This window comes from Echiichthys vipera, assembly GCF_963691815.1.
Source record: "Echiichthys vipera genome assembly, chromosome: 17".
Classification (NCBI taxonomy): Eukaryota; Metazoa; Chordata; class Actinopteri; order Perciformes; family Trachinidae; genus Echiichthys; species Echiichthys vipera.
Genome location: NC_139842.1, coordinates 12,480,226 through 12,502,509, shown reverse-complemented (window position 1 = coordinate 12,502,509; position 22,284 = coordinate 12,480,226). Strand labels below are relative to the sequence as shown.

The window sequence follows — 22,284 nt, the reverse complement described above, 5'->3', positions numbered from 1 at the left end:
CACACACACACACACACACACACACACACAGAAGGGGGATGGGGACATGCTATTGAGTCTTAAGTCATCCAACCAGCCAACCAGCTCCCCTCGCTGAATAGATGCACGATCACCGAAACGCGAGGGGAGGCGCAACGGGCACGGAGCTGCTGGCTCTCTATATCCAGCGGCTCAGAGGCGCTCTGACTCCATTCACTTCAGAGTCCTACACAGTCAAGGACCTGTGCAGACTGCTGCAGCACAGGCTCTGAATAGCACAACACGGACAACTTTCTCCCCTTGTGATTTTCTAAGAGGATCTGCTCGTTTGGATTATATTCTTCTAGGGCTATTAAATACTATCATAGACAAAGTCGTGCGTCTTAATTCTGCTTAATTCTAACAGCTGCGCTTCTTGTTTGATATTTCCGTGGACTGGGCTGAAGTTTGTAGCCTGTTTGTAAGAGGGTGAAGGACAAGTGCAATGCGCTTCAGACTTGTCTCTTGGGATTGTCCCACTTGCGCCTGAGGAACTATGTCGAGCTGCCGCACATATCTTGTTCAAGAGGACCGCAGTCCAATGTGAATAACAAGAGTCAACTTCCAGCCTCTTCAGCTTTCACACTCACAAGCAAGTGCAACACGGAGTCTGACTGAGCCCGCTGCGCAGCTCTGACACCCCGGTTTCTCTCCCCGAGGGGATGGTTGTGGATCCTGTGGAGCCAGGAGCGATTCTGCGGCTCCTACAGAATAGCACCTTTTTCTTGTTCGGGGTTAAATCTAAATTAAAGGGAGATGAGAGCCGCACTTTGTTACTTCCTGCTGTGGACGACGTACCTGCTGCTGGCCACCTCTGAGGTAAAGTTGTACCAGGACTCCGCACAGGCAGAGAGGTGCGGGGCCGAACAGACTGTGTCCCTCTGGTCCCATGTCACACACACACACACACACACACACACACACACACACACACACACACAGACACACACACACACACACACACACACACACACACTGGTGCGGGGTTTTATTGCTGTGAGGGTGCAAAGTTCCCACAGAGCGCGCATTTCTCCAACAGCTCCACACCACCACTTGATGCCCGGAGAAAGAAAACTAGAACTTTAAGTTCTGATAGAAAGTATTTAATTAGGCGTGATGATAAGATTTTTATGAGCCAACATAAGTTAAAGCATGTCTTCATTTGAATCTATCATCCATCCAGAAGTGTATTTTCTTAGATAAAAAAGTGCAGTTTAGACTAATGAGTTATAATGAGAACAGTGTTAGTGTATGAATTCATGTCTCGAGAATGAACAAACAGCATATCAGCTCCAGTTACCATGAGGGTCAGTGACTACGCGCTTTTGAGAACCAACATCGCGTCTGCACTTGGACGCATGTCGCAGTTATTTTTGGCTTTTGTGCCAAATGTGTTTGTAGCCTGAGCCAACTGGGCAAACGTTTTGGTTGGGCTAAGCGCTTTCATGGGAACCGCTCCGGTCGATATAAATAGCCCCTGTTCCTGTAAGGCTGCGCGGTTTGCTCAACTTGAGGTGCTCGCAAAGACCGCAACAAGTGCAATGTGTGGCGAGCTGCCGTTCACACGGGGCAGAGGATCTGCGGTACAGTTCCAGATTCCTTTAGAAAACACACGATTCAATGTTGTTTCACAGGAACAGGATTGGTAAAAACGATTACTGATTATGATCTATGTATTAATTCATCCTAAACTAAACTCAAGGCACATTTTAATTTTTTAATGATGGGTTTTCCATAATCTTTGTCTTACATGCAGGTACAGGCAATGGACATCCTTTTTCTTTAAAAAAAAAAAAACCCCACCGAAATTGTGCTTTTTCTGGAGACACGTGGGTGCCGAACTGACCAGTATATCCTAATAAAAAAATACGTGATATATTATCCCCCATTAATGCAGCTTTACTCCCTTGCAAACCTAAATTGAACAATTTCTCAAGGGGCTTCGGCGGCAGCTCCTCTCTCGTGTGAGGGGAATGTGTGGCACTGGGACAGATCTGCTGGCTTTAGTTGGCACATCGTTGCCAAGTTGTTCTGCCAGTGATCTTTCTGCTGGTTGTTTAAACCCAGCACGTTTACTTTATACAGGCAAACAATTAGCCTCCTACTCACACACGTTTTGTCACTGACCCGACACATCTCTAACCTTCATCTCTTGTTTATTTTTTTGCCCCCCCAAAGGAAGTGGAGTTTCCCAAGGAGCTGATAGACAGACTGTCCCACAGCGAAATCCACAGCATCAGCGACCTCCAGCGGCTACTGGACATTGACTCCGTAGGTAAATTCTGCCTCTTGATACTTTGATACTTTTATCAACACCTACATTTTCAAATCCGTAATCCCCCCGAGATGTTGTTCACATGTGACACACTGCTTGTTGATGTGTTGTAAAAGCAGACTGCCTAAAACAGCTGCAGCGTGATTACATAAGCATGCCTTTGTTAGCTGTAAGAATGATGCTATTGTGGAATCACTTTTAAAGATAGCCTTCTTGGTAGTACATCTCAATATTACCTTGTATTGGGGCTTAAAATATATGAACATATTTATGCACAGTGAGGCAACATGTGCTGGCTTAAGGATTAAGCTAAATAACTATTACATAAAAATGAGTACAAAGGTCATATAAAAAAAAGAAAATAACAATCATGATTGGGAAGCATCAGCCTATGAAACTTGAATATGTTCAGTACATTTGCTGGATGAATTGGTGTAATGAGTACTCACAGTGATGACTGATAATATACTGTCATCATCAGCATTCATGTATCCACTTGTGAGTCAGCTGATATTGGTCGAAGCTGATGTTTAAAATGGCATTTGATTAATATGAAATGTAGAGAATTTGCCAATCCTGCAGGTTTAGTGGATTTAGTGAACAAAAAAGGTTGTTTTGGCTCATATTGCTAATTATATTCATCAGAATCAGTGAAGTTCAAGCTGCAGAGACATGCCCAATGACTACAGCACTGCACAGGAGGGATATGTGCACCCAGAGGAGCTGCCAAGGGCAACCCTGGCGTGCGTGATAGAGCAGTAAATGTAATACCTGTGTCTACTGTGCACATGTGACTTAGATGGACTTTCACTGGCAAGCATTTTTTTTGTCTTGCATATTCTTTCAGCTGCTGCAATTAACTGACTTTATAGCAACCAGACTGCCACATATGTTGCCCTGTAAACAGAGACGGTGGCTCGCAGGTCAGGCGGGTTTCTCCGGCTTCAGGTTCTTGGAGGTGCTGCTTCCTCTGTGGTGTGGACCGGCCCAGTCTCAGGCTGTCTTAGATTAAGTTACAGGGGTGCACTGGAAGAAGCTGTTTGCCTTCACATGAGCCTCTATTTACACAGGCTCTGGCCATAGATCAAATTCAGGGCTCTTCCCTAAAGATTTGTTGATGGAAATAGGTAATTACTAAATTTACTTTAAAAAGCCCAAATGATGTCAGCTACCTCGCTGGTCATAGCTCATTAGCAGCCTCAAAACGTATTCAGCAAAGCAACATTAGGACCGGTCATTCACTCACAAGTATTCTTGTGTATGACCACATGATTGCTTTTCTGATGGACGTGTCAATTAGGGATAGTTATAGCCCCGCATCATTAGTGTGTTTTATTTATTAATTCACAACCTGTACTTCACAACAGTGATCACGCCACTTTATGCTGAGCCCAGAATAGATCCCTGGAGTGCCTCTTGCATGAGAAGAGGTGTTTATAATTGAATTAACATGTCTTTCTTCAAACAGAGGAATGTTTCGCAGGGTAACAGTAGTAGGCTGATTATTATTACGAGGACATAAATCTGTCTGACGGCCAGCTTGGCGGCCCAGGCCAGCCCATTAAAAGACCTTTGACGCCAGCCAGAGGGGTATTTTCAGAGCTTTTGTTGCAGATGGCCAGGACAGTAAAGCTACCAGTATAGGCCGTACTGTACACGGCATAGCATGTCAACCAGGGAAAGGAAAAGCTTATACGAGGTGTTAGTTTTAAACCTTTGAACATTGGCAGCGGTATGATCTAACGCGGGTCGGTGTTACGTTTTGAAGGTCACGCCCAGGAAATCCTTGATTATTTAAGCGTAAGTCATTATCTGTGAAGCTCTCCTTCACTGCGAGGATGACTTTATAATTCAGCCTGTAAGGACGCATACGTGTGGGGATCACAGGGAAAGGCCTGCAGGGCTTATCTCTCGTGGCCCTGCGTTTCATTCAGTGCTGCTTTGCTATGCGCACTCGTCCTGTGACGACGGTGTCTTCAGCTTTGACTGACAGGTGAGATGACCCCGCTGAAGTCTGCAGATGACTGTCTGGCCCCTGAGGTGCTCCTCTCCTCGCTTTTCCTCCTCTCTAACCCCCGTCACCCTCCTTAGGCGGCCCCCGGCCTGCCTGCTCTTATCTCTCTCAGTGAAGGACTTTGACAGAAAAGGGAACCTGACTCTTGGCATGGGGGCAGAGGTGGAGGGAGCAGGAGGATTCTGGAGGTTGTGTTCCTGCTACACTTCAATCAGAAAGGCCCGCAAGTTGTTGTGCAATCTGCTTTGTTTCTGACAAACTGGTACAGTTGGCAGCACTTCCTGTGAACCTATAGTCGAAAATAAATGTTATTGTGCTTTAAAATCCTGCTTTCACACCCAGTGAGGAGCAACTTTTGCCCATATCACCTGAACTAATATTTGTGAACTCATGTAACTGTAGACAGTGAAGAAACAAGGAGTGACAGAGAAAGAGGCGCTCATTAGAAGAAGTGAACAATATGCTGGCGTATTGTACTAGTAGAGGAAGAAAGAAAGAGCGGAGGAGGAGTAAAGGGAGGGAGCTGAGGCCCACAGTTAATGGAGGGAGTAATTTGCGAGTCATGAAAGCCTGATTCATGGTGAGAGACTGTCTCCTGTCCTCTTTTCTCTTGTCTCAGTTTGACGACGCTCCGGGCGTGTTTGTGCTTCTTAGTCACCTGGAACCAACAGAGAAGCAAACCCCTCACCCTTTCTATTTTTGTCTCTCTTTATTCCTCTCTCCTTACCTATTTTTTTCTCCTGCAACTTCCTGCCTGATCACTCCGATTGCCTTTTTTCCCCCATGCTCCTCCTTTTAGCGTAAAGAAAACACCTACAGAAAGATCCCTTTATTGAGAAAGGGACTCTGCATCCTATAAAGGACTTCTTTATGCCCTCGCTCCCTTTCTCCTGTCAGCTCTGACACCAACTGTCTCAGGGTGGTCGCCGGTGTGACGCCCACCCTTCCTTGCCGTCCTCTCCTGACAGGGGGAGATGAAGATAGGGATAGGTGTGGTGGAGAGAGAGGAGGCACAGTGGGAGTTCTGTCAGTGACCCGCGGTGTTAAAAGGTTGTCAGGTAGGAAAATCCCGCCAGCTGTCACAATGAGTCCACCTAACAGCCAGTGCAGACAGTGTAGGTGTGTGTTTGCACGTTTGTGGAGACTGTGTGCGGTATATACAGCATGTTCATGTGTCTCCATATTGGCCTGACAGACTGATATCTCAGCTCTTTACTTGACTCCAGGTCTCAGATGCAGTCAACATTTCCTTTCTATGGACCCTTGGTTCTGGGTCACTGGCTGTTTGACTGACGGCTTGACAGGCTAGAAGAAATTACTTACTCCACTCTCACTGAGGGGCAGACCTGGACAAAAGAAGACATCCAAAAAGCAAATAAACAACCAGTCCCAGAGGTGGATCATGTATAGGTAGAGGAAATCCCTTCAGATGACTCTGGTCAGAGCACAAAGGAGCTGGATGAGGGGAATGTGTTTGCCTGTGGCTAAGCTTTGTTGTGCTGGTGTACATTGGGTTTTAGCATGTTATGGAGGATAATGAAAGGCTTTCGTGTAGTTGTGAGTGTGTCTTTATGCTAAGTGTACAGGTGTAGGATTATGTCAGCAAAGCGGGTGGGTATGCTGTACCTACAGACAGGTAGACCCACCCACTTAGCAAACACTATCAGACTCTGATCTTTGGGAAAGGGCAGTATCCTGCAAATAAGCATTTATCGCTTTATAGCTGCTGTGGCACTCTTCTGTAAATCCACCTCATATTCTGGGTGGAGACCAAAACAAGTGAGCTTTATCAGATGACCATGACTGTGAGTAAGCTGAGCTGGCTATATTAGACCAGAGTTAAGGAGCATTAAGGAGCTACCACTGCAGCATAACAAAACATGTACTTTTCCAAACCACTGAATGATTGAAAAAGCAAACATTTTCAGGTAAATGAGAGACACAAAACCACTAATTCAGTGCAGGGATAATGGCGGCTGAGCACCACCTGTCAAATGACCACTTTAGTCCGCCGTGCGTCTGTGAAAGCTGGTTGTTTCTACCGACTCACCTGCGTTTAGATACTTTATTCCTGCTGGGAAAGTTTAGCCAAATGAGTGAGAAAGGCTGAGTCACAAAGCTCGCAAATTACACAGAGGTCTGTGTAACGTGTGTCTCCTGCCTGTAATGTACCCTATGTACTCTTGACTGTTTACCTCAATGTGTGACATCATCAACCGTACCCGACAGCCAGCCATCACACTGAAGGGAACCCTAAGCCCTTCAGGATATCAAAGCATGTGTTACATATAGCACAAGAAGCCAGTACGAAGTTACCATCTCATTATGGTCGTGTGACTAACACATTGTTGGTTGTGAAAGGGATATGAAAAAACAACATCAATAGCAGATCACATCAGCCACCCACCAGAGTCACAACTCTTAAAGCTGCAGCCATGATCAACAGACTCACCATTGTTTTTTTTGGTTAAATAAGCTTGTTGTGTTTCCTCTCAGTGTGACATCATTAATGTGGCTGCCTTCTGTTTTTGACGAGGTACGGGAAACAATGTTATCGAGGAGCCCAAGCACCACAAGCACCACAACAACCATAAGAACTACTCCCGTCATCATGGTTACTACAATGACCTGAAGAGCTCCCAGCTGCACAGCCGACGCAAGAGGAGCATCGGTAAGACTGAATAAATACTGTTTAGCCGTTTTCTCATATGAACTCGGGACAATGTCCTGGACCTGATTCGTTGGACATTGTCCAGAGTTCATATGAGAAAGTTTCCCTTTCACACATGAAGCACACAAAAGAAATTTGTTTGTGTCAGATGTGTTCTCATTTACTGGAAATGCTCTAGTTTTGGTGAGGAGTGTCACCCAGGCAGAGCATGCAGGAGGCAGGGCATACACTGCAGTCACATGGCAGCTTCATATTTTGGTCATAAACACCAAGTCTCTTGCTGTTTCTTAAATTTTTTGGACAATTTCAGCATCGGCCCTTACCGACAGAAATTCCCAAATCCTGACGTCTCTCCAGACATTTTCGTTGGCAATCTAAGTGTAAATGACCCTTCCTAGTCACCCTGTAGGTTTTCATCCTGCTTTTCGTGAGCCCGCATGATGGAAAGGTCATCAACACGCCCACTCACTTGCTGTGAACTCTCCGGCTCTATTCACACGTGGGCTCAATCAGACATTAAAAGCTGGCAGGATAAAATCTGTTCAATGTCCAACCGATTCGGACATTTGCGTCCTCCCATACAGCTCTAATGTCTAGAAACTCTCAGGTTTGCAGTGCATACAGCATACATATGCAGTGTAAAAAGGGCTTATGCTTGCATCAAAGCTCAGAGGTTGCATCACGATTACGTTTGGAACTATATACATCACAACTTGGCACAACTTATTACAGTGTCATAATGCCCTAAAAATAACCTCTATCTTAAATACCCCCCCTCACCGACATATGAGTTCCCAGGAGATGAAACTGATCACTTTACACTAATTTCAAACAAAGCTAACAGTTAGTGGCTTTTATATGGCCTTTTTGTGGATAAAAGGAACCCTAATGAAGATGTCTACCCAGTATTTACGGCTATCAAAGAATCATGAGAAACAAGACTGGTGTGTGGGTTTGACGATGACATGAAGCCTTTTTAATTGGCCTGAGGCTTGCAGATCTAAGACACACGCGCCAGGAGAGAAATATATCCTTGAGCGTGGAAATTCCAGGCATTCAGGGCTCAAGTTGCAGCTTGCCCGGGCTCTCAGTCAGATTTCTTCATAAAACGCCACGCGGTACGATATCTGATCGAGGCGGGGAGAATACCATGTAGTGTGCGATGTGTGTTAAGACTGGCCGCATGTACTGCACATCCCTCCCGGCAGCGTAGCATTTAAAGCAACGCTGAATCCAGTGGCTGGTTGTATTTTATGTATGTGCACCGAATCACTAGTGTATGATACAGTATACCATTTTGGCAGCTGTCCACAGAAGCCCTCACGTTCTGTACTGTACATGCACATATCATCTTTACGACATAATGGTATCTTACTGTACACTCTCCGTCACATCTTTATGTTTGAGTGCCTGTCAGAGCATTAAATCTGAAATGAATGCTTACTGCCTTCCTCTTTTCACTATGACCAACAGGGTCAAAGGCCATTATTAGATTTCCCACCGGCGGACATAAAGGTTTTGTGACCTAGTCATGCTGCATTAACCCCAGTGAGGGCTCCAAACAAAGAGGCAGTCTCTTTCTGTCTCACCAACTTTATCCCAAAGCTCCTTAGCTGATATAAGATCAGCTTTGCGGATAGCTTGTGTTCTTAACAGCCTTAAAAAGGAGGTTGGGTGTGATTTGAGGTAAGACGAACAGCTCCCACATCAAGTGAGTCATCAAATAATGAGCAGTGAAGGAGGAATGCATGAATGCACCTGGGAGTGAAAAGAACGGATTACGGCAATACATCAGCACGCGCTTGTGTTTTGGAAAATGTGTCACCAAACACAGGCCGAACGCATTAACGGGTCTCCTCTTTCTCCCCGTCTTTCTTCCAGTAGAGGAAGCGGTCCCGGCGGTGTGTAAGACACGGACGGTGATCTACGAGATCCCCAGGAGCCAGGTGGATCCCACATCGGCCAACTTCCTGATATGGCCACCCTGTGTGGAGGTGAAGCGCTGCACGGGCTGCTGCAACACGAGCAACATGCGCTGTCACCCTTCCCGCAAGCACCACCGCACCGTTAAGGTAAGAGTCACGCACACACACACACACACACACACACACACACACACACACACACACACACACACACACACACACACACACACACACACACACACACACACACACACACACACACACACACACACACACACACACACACACACACACACACACAGTTGTGCCTATATTGGTACAATCACTCCGAATTTTTACTGCATTGCAAGGTTGAACACACAACATCACCTCATTTATTCCTCAAACACACCCACTTCCACTCACAAATCTCCACCACTTTCCCTCTCACCAGGTGAGTAAATCATGAGAGGTAAGGTTGGGTTAACCTGCCTTCCTTCACGCTCCTTTCCTCTCTCTTTCCTCCTCCTCATTTCAATCTCCCCCTTCTCCTCTAAGCCTCCTTGGCCAGTACCCAAATAGTGGCCACTATACCTCCGCTGCCCGCTCCCCTATCTCCTTCCATTACAGCCGATCACCACCCTCTCTCCTCAACACTCTATCCCATTTTTTGGCTGAAGGCCAGGGCGGCAGTTCCAGGACAGCGGGATGGGGGAAAAGAAGGAGAGAGAGAGAGGACATGGAGGGAGGGCTGTTGGCACCTTCAGCCAGGACATCTGCTGAAGGGTTGACCAGAGAGGGATGCTCCTGCCAGACACAAGACAGAGAAAGAGGGGAAGGAGAAACAGTTTCCCGTACCTTGAGAATGTCTGAGTGTCATCGGCTACTGCACAGCCATCCCTCCGCTCTCTGTTTGTTTGGAAGCAGGGAGCCTGGAGGAGACGAGCTGACAAAGAGAAAGAAAGAGAGGGACTGAAGGGGGTTGCACTGTTCTCAGAGGCTCTTTGGCATCGGTAGCTTGAAAAACATGTCCTTCTGTTCAGGATCAGTGGAGACACTGTGGCTGGAGCTGAGTCGTATTTCTGCTGTATTTACACTACAGTCTGTTAGCCGGTGCACAGGTCTGTTTGGATGGGAGTTATGTGCTCTGTTCTGGAAGAGTAAGAGACAACCAGGGGATAAACAGGATAGCCTGGAACACTCTGACTGTGTTTGTTTCTCTTCTTGTCTATCTCCGGACTCTGTTGTCTCTTTAATCACGGAGATCTTGCCCGGCCGTGGGCACTGGGACATCAAACAGGATTTTAAGAATACCGCCTAGACCAGCAGAGTAATAAAACAAACCAACCCCGCCTGCCTCTTTTACCCCCCTTAGCACACTGGCACAGGTCAGGGAGATTTCAGTATGGACGGGAGGACATTCTCCTCTTTTTAGAGTTTAGAGACAGTGAGGCTGCGCTGACAAGATGGCCATTGTACGGTACAGGGCGATGCATCCAGTGCACCGGGTATGTGGTCAGGGATGCTGACTCACACCGCGGTTAGAGCTCTGATATACAGCACAACCCTGTGTGTCTGTCTGTGTGTCTGTCTGTCCGTCTACCAGACAGTCGGTGTCTCAATGGGAGCTCTGTCTGCGATCAAAGTGACGGATGGAAGAGGCACTGACGACAGCGGACAAGACACTATGAGGCTAGATTCAGCTATTCCTGGAATGTTGTGATCCATGCGACTTTGTCCGTGTCCCCCTCGTGACACTGAGGACAAAATGGGCACACAGACTAGAGAGGGACCTTCAGGCGTGGTGGGCAGGGATTCACGGGGGCCATTTTTCCATGTGGTTGCAGCCATGGGCAAAGGGGTGGGGGCCGTATCCCTGGAAAGGTCATCCGTCAGGCCTCGCTCCGGTCAGGAGACATTCACCACATTGTGTGTGAGAAACATTGTCTCATGCCAAGTTTTTTTTTCTGTCTGTCCTCTCAGCAGTTAGTCTGAATAGGGGTTCAGTTTGTGCTTCTCCCTCCGTTTATTAGAAAGCTAAAAATGTTGCCGGTCTACCCCGCGCCTGACTTGTTTTCCTTCTGCTGGCCAAGGATGGGAAAAGAACACATTCGCTGTGTTTCTTTCCATCTCATGCCACTATGCATTTGTCCAAATGTACCTTTATTTATTTATTCCCCCCCCCCCCTTCTGTTTCTCTCCCTCTTTCCTATTTCATGCTATGGATCCAAAAACAAAAAAAAGAACGGGTCTGTGCAGGCCCTGTACTGTAAAAGCCAGTTCTGTTCAGTGGCGGGGTAATAAAAAAGGCAACTTTAAATAGGACTAGCCTGAGGGAGGATGAGGGCAGATCTTAAAGTCCCCCTCCGTACACTGTTTTGCATTTCTCTTCGACTTCTTTTGCACTTTGCTCCATCACTGTCACAGGCGTATCTCTGTAACTTTATTTGTGCGTGCGCAGGTTGGTGTTTTTGTATTTTCTGCATACCTTGGCATCAGAAGGACAATGTAAATGAGAACGGTATAAAGATAAGAGCTATTTAGAGCAAGTTCGGCGTTCATAAAAGGGATTAAGTGAAGGAGGCAGAGATGGAAAGAGAAACAGAAAGAGAGACAGAAGGTTGAGGAAACAGGGGAGAGGAGAACAAGAGTTTTTATATATTTAGTCTCTCTCATCTCAGCATTTCTTTAACTCCTCCTTCACCCCCTCCCCACCTCCTTTTGCACTCTCAGTGACACCATCTTCACTCCCCCAACATTTTGGCGCTCCCCTTTCTTTTCCATCGAAGTGATTCCTCCCCATTTCTTTTTCATTTCTCGTTTCCTTTTGGGGGTTTATCACAAAAAAAGTTGGCAGAACATTTTGGCCATTTTTTTGGTTTGTTTTTGTGTCTTAGTGTTTTTACAATCTAGATATGATATTAAAGTAAACATCAGAATTATTGGGCCCTATTATTGGTATACATTCACCTTGTTCTCTTGTATTCCATCTCTTCTTCCTCCTCACATCTACCTCTGTGTCTGCTGACAGCTGCAGCTGTGTCCAGTATTTCTGATGGTTTTCCCAGTGCTTTTGGCTCTGAGATGTGCTAGACGAGCTCACTCATAAAACAACTGGGGATTTTGGACAGCCAGAACCAAAGAGACTAGTATACAAGGTGTGGCGGGGGGTTACAATTATTAGCAAATTAAGTAGCGATCTTGACGCGCATGTGCATTCTTTTGCACATTAGTCTTTGTGCATATAAATGTGTGTGAGTTTCTGTGTGTGAATCTAAATGCCTTTCTGTTTGTTCTTCCTATGGGGCTGATTAAACAGCCCATGGCACAGGCAAAGAATGGAGCTGTCACTCATCTGCTCATTCATTAACTCTTAAGGCTTCTGCAGTACATTTGGTTTCTAGGTTCATTATATTCTCCTTCCTCATTCACAAACCCATACGAGCAGACACAGAAATGACTGAACACACACATGTCATGGCTTAGAACATTATCATGAAATCCATGCCGTCTGCAAGAATTTCATTTTTCCGAGACTGGATGGTGAGCACTTCTGTTTTGGAAACTGCTCAGAGACCCCCTTATTGTCAATAATTAAGCCATCCTTCCCCTGAATGAGAGGGAAGTTTCAAAAATGGTCTCACTACAATGAAATGGCTATTATGGGGGACTAAGATGATCACACGTGAATATAATGGGCTCATTGAATCCACAAGAGTCTCAGATTTCCAGTCAGACCCAATTTATGCAATTTAAGACTGTTTATAGGCCCCAGTATGCAGAAATATTCAAATACACCATGTTAGAATAGGTTAAAATAACACATTTGTACTTCATGAGAAAAACTGCATATTTCTTTTGCCACAAACTGTCTGGGATTATATAAAGTGTGCATTTCTGTAAAGGGGAGACTCATGGGTACCCATATCATTTTTCACTCACATATCTTATGATCAGACTTCAAGGGACCCCTTTGTAAATGACCGTGCCAGTTTTCCCTCACCAAATTGTTGCCTAGCTTCGAAGTGTTATTTAGCCCGTTTTCCAATAAGACAGCATGACATGGTTTGTACCACTGGATTATTTACCAATATCTTTACTATAGCTTTAAAGAGAAGCCCAATACAGCCTCTTAAAGACAGTCTAGTTAGGGGGGCCAGAGGGGCGTCCAGGCTAAATATTACACTGGCACTTCCTTCCTTTTGCCCCCCCTTAGAACCACCATTAGTCTGGTACAAGTAATGTATTTCAAGTTTGTTGTGTTTTCTGCTGCACAAATACACAGTTGACATTAAATAAGGTCCTCTTTTTGTGTCCAGGGCAGCTCAGAGAGTGCTTGACATTATGGAAAGTGAAAAATAAAACCAGGGAGACAGCATAAATGACCTGCTAACTATACCCTTGAGTTGCACAAAACAAGTAAAAAAGAATGGCTAAATTACAGTATTTATGCTGTAAATGGTATTTACATGTTCTAATCTTCAAAATTAACAGAATTAACAAAAATAGAAACCAAACTTGAGAGAACTAACCCTTTTCATTGACTCCATGAGACGCCTTAATCAAATCAGTATGACATCATTTGCCAACAATAAAGCTCAGTGTCTCTCATTTGGTTTGGTTTAGAAGCTGGAAACTTTTGATGGTCCTTGAAGCACATGTACAAGTATTTTTCAGAGGTCAGAGAGGGTCGTCAGCGCACATCTGTGTAAACCCAAGAAGGAAACTGTTTGTGTGTGTGTGTGTGTGTGTGTTAGTGTGTGTGTGAGAGAGAGAGAGGGAGGGAGAGAGAGAGAGAGAGAGAGAGCGCGCGCTGTATGCTATGCTACGTAAACTCGCCCACCGCAGCGCTGGGACAAGGCCATTTGTGTGAAGCGGCAGCAAGAGGAAGACGGGCCACAGAGTAATGAAGTGTTGATGGCTGCTGGATCAAAGTGGAGGCTGACAGAGGGCAGGCGGATATAGCCACAGTGCTGAGTGTGGGGGTCCACACATCTTCGTGCACTGGCCCTAGCCCCGACCCCCATCAAACACACACACACACACACAGACACACACGCACTGACAGTTACCTCAACGACAGCGGGTCAGATCCGGGTGTTGGGGGAAGCAGTAGCTGTAGTCCTGCGGTTGTGTGTGGGACCCTGTCTCTTGGGGTGTTTCATAAATAAAAGACAGTGTGGCGGTGATACAGTGGGCATGATTTATGATCGTCTGAGGGGTCCTGTGGATTACGTGAGGGGGGGGGGGGGGTTAGATGGGAATGAGGGGGCCCCCGTGTTTGAAGTCCCTTGCAGCTGTGAATTATTTTCCCTTTAATTCACTCTACTAGATGGAGAAGGGTGAGGGAGTTTGTGTGTATGTGTGTGTATACCATAAATTTGTGTTTGTAGTGTGGCGGGGTTTGCCGGGCGGGTCAGAGACCATGGGAGCTTCCTGACCAAGCCAGAAGCCAGAGAGTCTGGCTACTGCCGCACCGGCTGGAATTCATCAGCTTTAGCAGGAAAAGTAGCGGCCGAATTTTAATCATATTTTACTTCATCTTCTGTATTTTCCTTCACTCCTCTTCTCCTGTCCTCCCTTTCGCTCTTCCCCTCTGACTTCATCTTCTTCCTCCTCCTCCTCTTTGCTTTGCTCAGTCTCGGAGTCTGATAGTCTGTTGTGTGAAATAGTTTTTCACTCCCTCCTCACTCTTTCTGTTTCGCTCCTGCAACAGAGCCATCTCTCTAATTTAACCACCATTTACTGTATTGTTTTTTTTTTGTCTCTCTTTCATTAAAATCTTACTTGCTCCTTTTAAGTGCAATGTCTTTCTCACCTGAAATTGTTCTGTAAAGACATAACATTACACATCTTTGGATTCTTTTATACTTGATATCGCACAATGGTTCTTTCAGGTCTTTCGGTTCTTTGAGGGGAAGGGAAGCACAGTGCACGGTGTGGACAGGGTCAGATAGATATTCACATCCGGTGATGCATTAATGTGTGTGAGAGAGAGGTGGGGGGCGGGGGTGGTGTGCCATGAAGGGCCTTTCTGGCTTTGGAGACCTGTGAGTGATGTGATTAATGCACTCCTTCCTTCCTCTTTTCTTCACACACTGCCTGTGATAACCCCTTCCACCCAAGTGTGTGTTTGCGTTGCGTGGGGTTGAAGCAGAGGGCAGCAGCAGGTCGTCTAGTCCTTTTTCCTCTGATGTTCAGTCTGCTTCTTCTGAGGTCCGCTCTATCACCCTCTGCAGATCATCTTGCCTTTCTTCTGGGTGTAGTGTTTGTTTAATTTCAGAAGAAGTTTCTTTCTGCTCCTTCTCCCTATAACTTTCCCCACCTTTCCTCCCCAGTTGTAGCATCTCAACAAGAGCTCTTTGTTTCCGGGGGCAAAAGCTTAGTGTGTCCCTCCTGATAAATGAATTGCAACCCAACGCTGCCTCTTTCCACCCCTCTGGTCTTCAGACACTCACAAACATTCTTATTTATTTTTGCTCGATTCTGTCACTGTTCCAATTCCCAGTGCTTTCATTGGAAAGCCGGAGTAAAACTTTCCCCTCCATCATGCTCATCAGGGCTTCGTGCTCAGGGAATTCCCAATTAGCCGACTGGGACAATTGGCTCCACACTGAGAGTAACGCTGAGGACAAACCGAATTGGGTGCAACTTCCCAGAGCCCCCCTGCCTCTACCCAAACCCTCTGGATCGGATATCATTCCACAGCCAGTCGGGGGACTCTTTCTCAGGGCCCCAGATTTCTAGGGAGTTAAGAGCGGTTTGATTTATGCAAAGAAAGTGCGGGGCCTCTCGTCGGTGCATGGGGTCTTTTTCTGATGTGTGTTTTATGTGGGAAGTCATTGACTGTGCTCCGGATAGGAAGCCGATGTTCTTTGTGTGGCGAAGAAGTGGCGAAAAACGGAGGAGGGGAGAATTAAACATGGATGTAAAGGGAAAAAAGTGTGAAGAGCACCATGTTTGTACAACCCACACTTTCCCTTAACACAAGAAATAGGACAGAAAGAGAAAGAGAGAGTGTTGACAAAGTGGGCAGAGCAGTATTATAGCACAGATATACACATTCACAAACAAATACGAGTGTGTGTGTGTGTGTGTGTGTCCTGCAAGGAGTGTTTTTAACCCTGCTGTGTGAGGGGCAAGGAGACAAGCCAACCGCTGGGCCTCTCATCGAGGGGGCCCATCGTGTTATCCGTCCGTCAATAGCTGTTTGTTTGGCCAGTAGAGTTTGGGTTTTAGTGCTTGTGTGTGTGTGTGTGTGTGTGTGTGTGTGTGTGTGTGTGTGTGTGTGTGTGTGTGTGTGTGTGTGTGTGTGTTAGTCATTAGGATCAGCCTCAGTAGTAAGTGTCAGACATGGGATGACTCTTTTGGCTTCCAGCGGGCTTCTGAACCCCGTCAGCTCAGAGGTTCCTGTAACCAACAGCAGCAGAGCCGTCAGCAGAGACAGCTGCATGTATCATCCCTCGGTCGGATCGTTTGATTACACATGCGTTTTCTGGGAAATTCATGTAATTCTGAAATACTATTCTGCACTCTTGGAAACAATAAACCTTTGATAACTTCTCTATCTATCCTGTCGGCGCTCGTGTAATAAGAGTAAGTTTCCCCAGTGAGTAACCCAGAAACTAAATGTTAATAGGTAACACATGAATGTCATCTAATGCTATTCATGATCATGGTCAGTCCCTCCTCCCCCTTCCTTAAATAACCCCCTCTGTCCTCTGTTTGCGCACACACACACACACACACACACACACACACACACACACACACACACACACACAGACACACACACACACACACCCTCAAGTTCCCTAATGAGAGTGATGGTCCACCTTCCTACTCTCAGATCTACGCTGCACTAACCCTTTCACCCTTCCCTCTCTCTCTCTCTCTCTCTCTCTCTCTCTCTCTCTCTTTCAGGGCCTGATAACAGCAACCCAGACACCATTGTCCTCTGTTTGCTCACTGCATACCTCCTCTGCTTGCTTACCCTCTTTTCACTCCCTCTCTTCTTTCTCAGTCTCTTTTCTCCATGGAAAGAAACTGTTGCAAAGGAGCGGCTGGTGAAACTGCCAGTCCCTGATTTCAGTTGTAGCCTCCCCAGATGACCCTCCGGTCATTGTTACAGCACTGACATGAGGCAGCTCTAGCTGTGTGAATGTCAACAGTATACTTTGTTTTATCAGACAGGGATTGGTATGTTCGTTTCTCTGCATGACTAATTCACGACTGAGAACCAGCCTTGGCGGTATGCCATCACAGGATAGAGGAAAGAAAGCCTCTCTTCGGTTTTGGCCCTTTGTTCGTGCATGTGTGAGCCTCATGCTGACTGCAAAACCGTGTTGTTCATAACACCAGAGAGTGCTGGGAGATTGTCGGCTAATATCCTCTCTCGTGCAGTGACCAGGAAGATGGGTGAAGCGGGGGATATTGTTTCCATGTGGCCTATGGGGCCCTCAGTGGTGGATGGGAAGGTTACCTGCCCTTGGCACTCACATCAGAAAGAGAAAAGCATGTAGCCACCTCCCCTGAGTTACACAACAAGATCATCATAACCTCCATGAAACCTTCTCTATTCAGCTTTCATCTAAGCTTTAATCAACATAGCCTTTTCAAAACTCTTCGAGGATTGGTCCTTTTCATTACTAGCTGTTGGGTGGGAAGTGGAGGTCAGCGCTGTTGTGTTACACTGAGAGGGTGTTAGCCGGACTGAAGGATAGGAATTCCTGCATTGCTTTTGTGTTTGTTAGATTGTAAAGGCTGCTTCCTTGGGCTCTACTGCTTAGATTAGACCACGTAAGCTGTGCTCCTCGCATGCACATATTAAGCAACACTTTCCCTAACCTGTAAAGAACTATTAATGTGGTATAAAATCAGCCGGCATGTCGGAACAAGGCGAGGTAGTTTAGCTGTGTGTCTGTCTGGATGTGGATGCTCCAGGCCTGGAGCAGGAGGCGGGTGGGTGGGGATCCCCCAGCCTCTCTTCTCCTGCCAGCATAAACCTTCCCTGGGCTTTAGGGCGTATTTCGCTCTCCCCTACCCTCCATTTTTCCTCTCCCATTGTTTGAGCTTGCTTGGACAGGGTCATACACTCCATTCAGTATTTACACACCTGATCAACAGCCCATAGAGCACACAGCGAGCGGAACCCAACGCATCAGCCTCTGAGGAATGCTGCCGTCACACTTCAAACACGGCGAGGGCTAAGCGACGGCCACCGTTTTTTTTATGAATCGTATTCATGAAAGAGTCATCAGTCACAGCGCTATGCCTCTTGATGTTAGCGGATGGGCAAATAGTGTGTGCATTCATTGATGACACACATACACGCACAAATGCACGGCAAAGCGTAATGATGGAGCAGGAGCCGGCTCTAACCTTTTCTCTCTTCCTCTCTTCAGGTAGCAAAGGTGGAGTACGTGAGAAGGAGACCCAAGCTGAAAGAGGTCTTTGTGCGGTTAGAAGACCACCTGGAGTGTGTGTGCACGTCACAACATCATGTGGTGGAGCAATCAGATGCAGAAACAGGTAAATGTGACCCTCAAAGTTATTGTGTATTATTTCTACATAATCCCAAAGCATTGCGTTTTTGCAGAAAAGAGGCTGACTTCGTTGGCTGAGTCCCGCCCTCATCCCTGCATCATCATGCATCATCGTGCTTCCCTGCCTTCCTCGTGTCTCTCTCTCTCTCTCTCTCTCTCTCTCTCTCTCTCTCTCTCTCGCTGTTTGGCTCTGTGGCTTTGCACTGGATGACCTTTTTTTCTATGATTGCTTCCAAACAGACAGCCACACCTGACTGCTATTGCAAAACCGTAGAGCTTGCGTGTTTGTGCCTTGTTAGACGAGGATGTGTGTATGTGAAAGTGTATGTGAGTCTGTGTGTTAAGGGAGGGTGTCCAAAGGCTGCTTGGCATGACAGCAGGTAAATCCGCCAGTGCCTTGATCTGAAGCCTTTCTCTCCCTGGGAGCAGATAAGCGCTGATGTGTGCTGATAAGGCATCTGAAGTATTTATAGTGTGTCATATCTTTGCACTCTCTGCTTCTGTCCCAGGGCTGTTGTGCCTCTCTCTCTCTGTATCATAAACCCTGCTTCTTGCTTTTAACCCTCTTTCCTATCCACCCTCCCTGACTTTGTGTTTTCAGGCCACCGTAGGGCTAAAGGTAAAAAAAGGAAACCTAAAAAGCTAAGACCCAGCAAGGATTTATTGGCGACATAATAAAGTTGCAGTCATTACCCAAAGTCAACTGGAGATCTGTGAAGGGAACAGGTAGGACTTTAGCACCAAAGCGTCCTCTCACCTTTTGGCACTGGAATGGCCCAATCAGGGCACAAGGGGGCCTGCCAATCACCATCACCAATCACATCACAGCCAATCTGTGTGAGAAGAGGGCGGGCTAAGGAGAACCAATGCTCTTGGCCTGAATGCTGCATGTTAATTTTTTCGGCCTGCTGAGCATGCACACCCCATACGTCTGCTGCTTTGTGTCACAGTGTTGTGCTTGTTTGTGTTTGTGTTCACTGTTTATTTTGTGTTGTACAGTAAGGCCCACTGTATGTCACTGTTTGTTTCACTTCGCTTAAAAGACACCGTTGTTTTTCTCTCCATCACCTTATCATCACTAATATTTATCCTTTCTGTAAAAAAAAATTATCACAAAAGTTCCTTTGCCCAGTTCTCTGTCTTTTACACACATAATGACACACACATATTTCGACTGGACATAATGATGTCTGATTTGATCACCATCTTTGAAATTGGAGAAACATGATTTGAAACATTGTGGGTCTTCCATGTGTTGTGTTTGAAATGCATGAAAATATTATGCAATTGGGCACAAAATGCAATTTTCTTGTTAAAATGAAACTCATGCATTGCATTTGTAAAATTGTGATACTAATCTCAGCTTTCTCCCTCTCTCTGCCACAGTGGACGTGAGGTGAGACCAATCAGAACAAGGGACTTCAGCGTGGGAGGGACCTAAATTCGAGGATGCCACCAACAGGAGACCTGCTCTGTCCTCTTCCCCACTGCCATTCAACCTTCGTTTTAGAAAGACAAACTATTCTGTTAAGACAAGAGACTGAAAATAGACAACAGATAAAAATAAATAAGATGCCAAAGGTGCTTTTTTGTTTGAAAGAAAACAGTAACCAGTGACGATGACTTCCTCTACGGTATGCCACCTACCCAGACAACTGAACCCTGCCGCTGATTAAGAAGAAAGATGCTGTAGCTCGGGCAGAGCAGAAAGAGGCCGAAGGGAGATGATGAAAGGGATTTGCGTTAGACATTTTGAGACTTTGTTTGAACAAGACGCACAACAGAAACGGCTATGAAACGGTTGGATTGAGCTTTCGTGGGAATCTGGTGCTTAGACTCCAAAAACAGTGGTGGATGATCTCCAGCTGGGCAACATAAAAGTGCCCTTCCCTGTTTACATGACTCTTGCATACACAAGAAGAAAGAAAGACAGATGGAGGAAAAACAATAGAAAGAGAGAAAGGGGGAGAAAAACTGAGGTGTTTTTTTTTATTCTTCAAAAGACTCTATGGAGTATCAAACATTTTGAGTTTTTGGATGTTTGCTCTGAGTAAAGAGGAAATCTTCTGAGACCCCAGTCGGTCTGTGACTTTGCCCACTTGCTATGTACAGTTAAATTTGAAAAGGAAGATGCGCCGCTCCTTACAAACTATTTATATGTGTGGACGTTTGCTTTCTGCCTCTTCCAGTACAAGAAGAAAAAAAAGATGTTTTAATGATGTTGGAGACATGCAAGAGTTCCATGTGGTCTGGTTCTTTGTAACCATCAGTAATACAATCTCAAAGTCATTTTTTTCAGTTGATGTTGTTGTCTTCATCCATGTTTCTTATTATATTACAGTATATCTGAATGATGTCAAGTCTTGTATATGGTTTGGATATATGTGTGCAAGGAGGAGACGGGAGAGTCAGTACAGGAAGATGCTTTATTTTTGTTATGAAATATATTAAGCTTACTTATATCCAAGCAGGAATTTTGTTTATTTCTTTTGTTGTGGTTGAGTGCCTGTATTAAATCCATTGGAAAAAATGCAAAAAATGTGGATTAGACAAGGCAGAAGCGCCTGCAAGTGCTTGTGCCTCAGAGCTGTGAAGAGGGGGGGTAGAGTTGCTCAAACAAGGCAACTCCATAGTGAGTGGCCATACCGAAGCATGCATACCTGAATAAGGGTGTATGTGTGCGTCATAAACCGATTTTCACCCATATCCCACTTTACATTGATCAGGAAGATGCCCGCCCGCTCTGCCTTACAAGCTCACATGTTGTGCCTGCAATGAGCAAAGTCCACCTTAAAGAGTGAATGAGCGTGCAAAGCAAAATCGACAAACGCATGAATGAGCTCCTTGTTTGGCCAGGATTTACTCCTCTGTTGACAGGAGAGCAAATCTCTGATCACTCCACCCTGTGAAGGTACTCACACCTTATGCAGCCACATACTATCAGGACAGATGATGATGATGAGGTGGCCTGAAAACATTACAGTGCTGACCTGAACCCGTGCCCCCGAAGACACAAACAACGACTTCCTTACCGGTTCCTGTAACAGTGATGAATGTGTAACCAGACCAACGCAGTACAAAAACAACAGTTGTCTTCCACCCTGTGTTCAAATGAGGAAGTCAAAGGCAAAAGAGTGAATCACTGTGTAGTGAGTCAATGAGACAAGTTTGATTGAAACATGGCAACACACACACACACACACACACACACACACACACACACACACACACACACACACACACACACACACACACACACACACACACATACACACACACACACGCACACACACACACACCCACACACACACACACACACACAAACGCCATCAGTTGACTGGTGCTATATTTATGAGGCTGATGTTTCATCACTGTTTACATTTACATCAGTGTAAGATGTTCTCAGTAAACCAGGGACCACACTTAGAGCTATTTGATTAAAGAAAATGCCATTACGCTATCACTAAGCCTTTACCTTTCTTTTGGGCTTCCATTGGATAAAGACAGCAATAATCATAATTTATATATTTATGTTTTCAACAATAAATATATTTCTGCTTATGAAATTGTTCACTGAATGTTGAGTCCCATAATTTGTTTGCATTGTGTCTCAAAGATGGTATTTTAAGAAAAATGTAGGTATAGAGGAAGATGTCAAGGAAGAATTAAAGGTCCCATATAATGCTCATTTTCAGGTTCATACTTATTTAGGGTTCCTAATAGAACAAGTTTACATGCTTTTATGTTTTAAAAAACATATTATTTTTCTCATAATGTCTGTCTGAATATACCTGTGTCTGAAACGCTCCATTAGAGTGCCTGTCTCTTTAAGCTCAGCTTTGATTGGTCAGCGTTTC

The 22,284-nt window shown here is 45.6% G+C and overlaps 1 protein-coding gene across 2 annotated transcripts; it reads left to right on the top strand.

The window, feature by feature from the left end:
• Positions 1-218: 218 nt before the first annotated feature.
• pdgfab (platelet-derived growth factor alpha polypeptide b) lies at positions 219-21,896 on the top strand. 2 transcript variants are annotated; one of them, XR_014593570.1, is made up of 7 exons: positions 219-837; positions 2,197-2,293; positions 6,844-6,978; positions 8,860-9,050; positions 18,287-18,413; positions 19,029-19,153; positions 19,814-21,896. XR_014593570.1 is itself a non-coding variant. In XM_083930846.1 (6 exons), exons 1-6 carry the CDS (start codon positions 775-777, stop codon positions 19,825-19,827), a joined length of 627 nt encoding a protein of 208 aa, XP_083786972.1. In that variant the 5' UTR covers positions 219-774; the 3' UTR covers positions 19,828-21,896. The 2 variants fall into 2 exon arrangements, 1 of the variants encoding a protein (XP_083786972.1); XM_083930846.1 differs by lacking the exon at positions 19,029-19,153.
• The last annotated feature ends 388 nt before the right edge of the window (positions 21,897-22,284 follow it).

Bases quoted from the DNA above. Each gene is read 5' to 3' on its own strand.
- pdgfab (XM_083930846.1), top strand. From the start codon at position 775: ATGAGAGCCGCACTTTGTTACTTCCTGCTGTGGACGACGTACCTGCTG. The intron at 838-2,196 runs GTAAAGTTGTAC...GCCCCCCCAAAG, and splicing joins TGCTGCTGGCCACCTCTGAG to GAAGTGGAGTTTCCCAAGGA. The intron at 6,979-8,859 runs GTAAGACTGAAT...TCTTTCTTCCAG, and splicing joins CCGACGCAAGAGGAGCATCG to TAGAGGAAGCGGTCCCGGCG.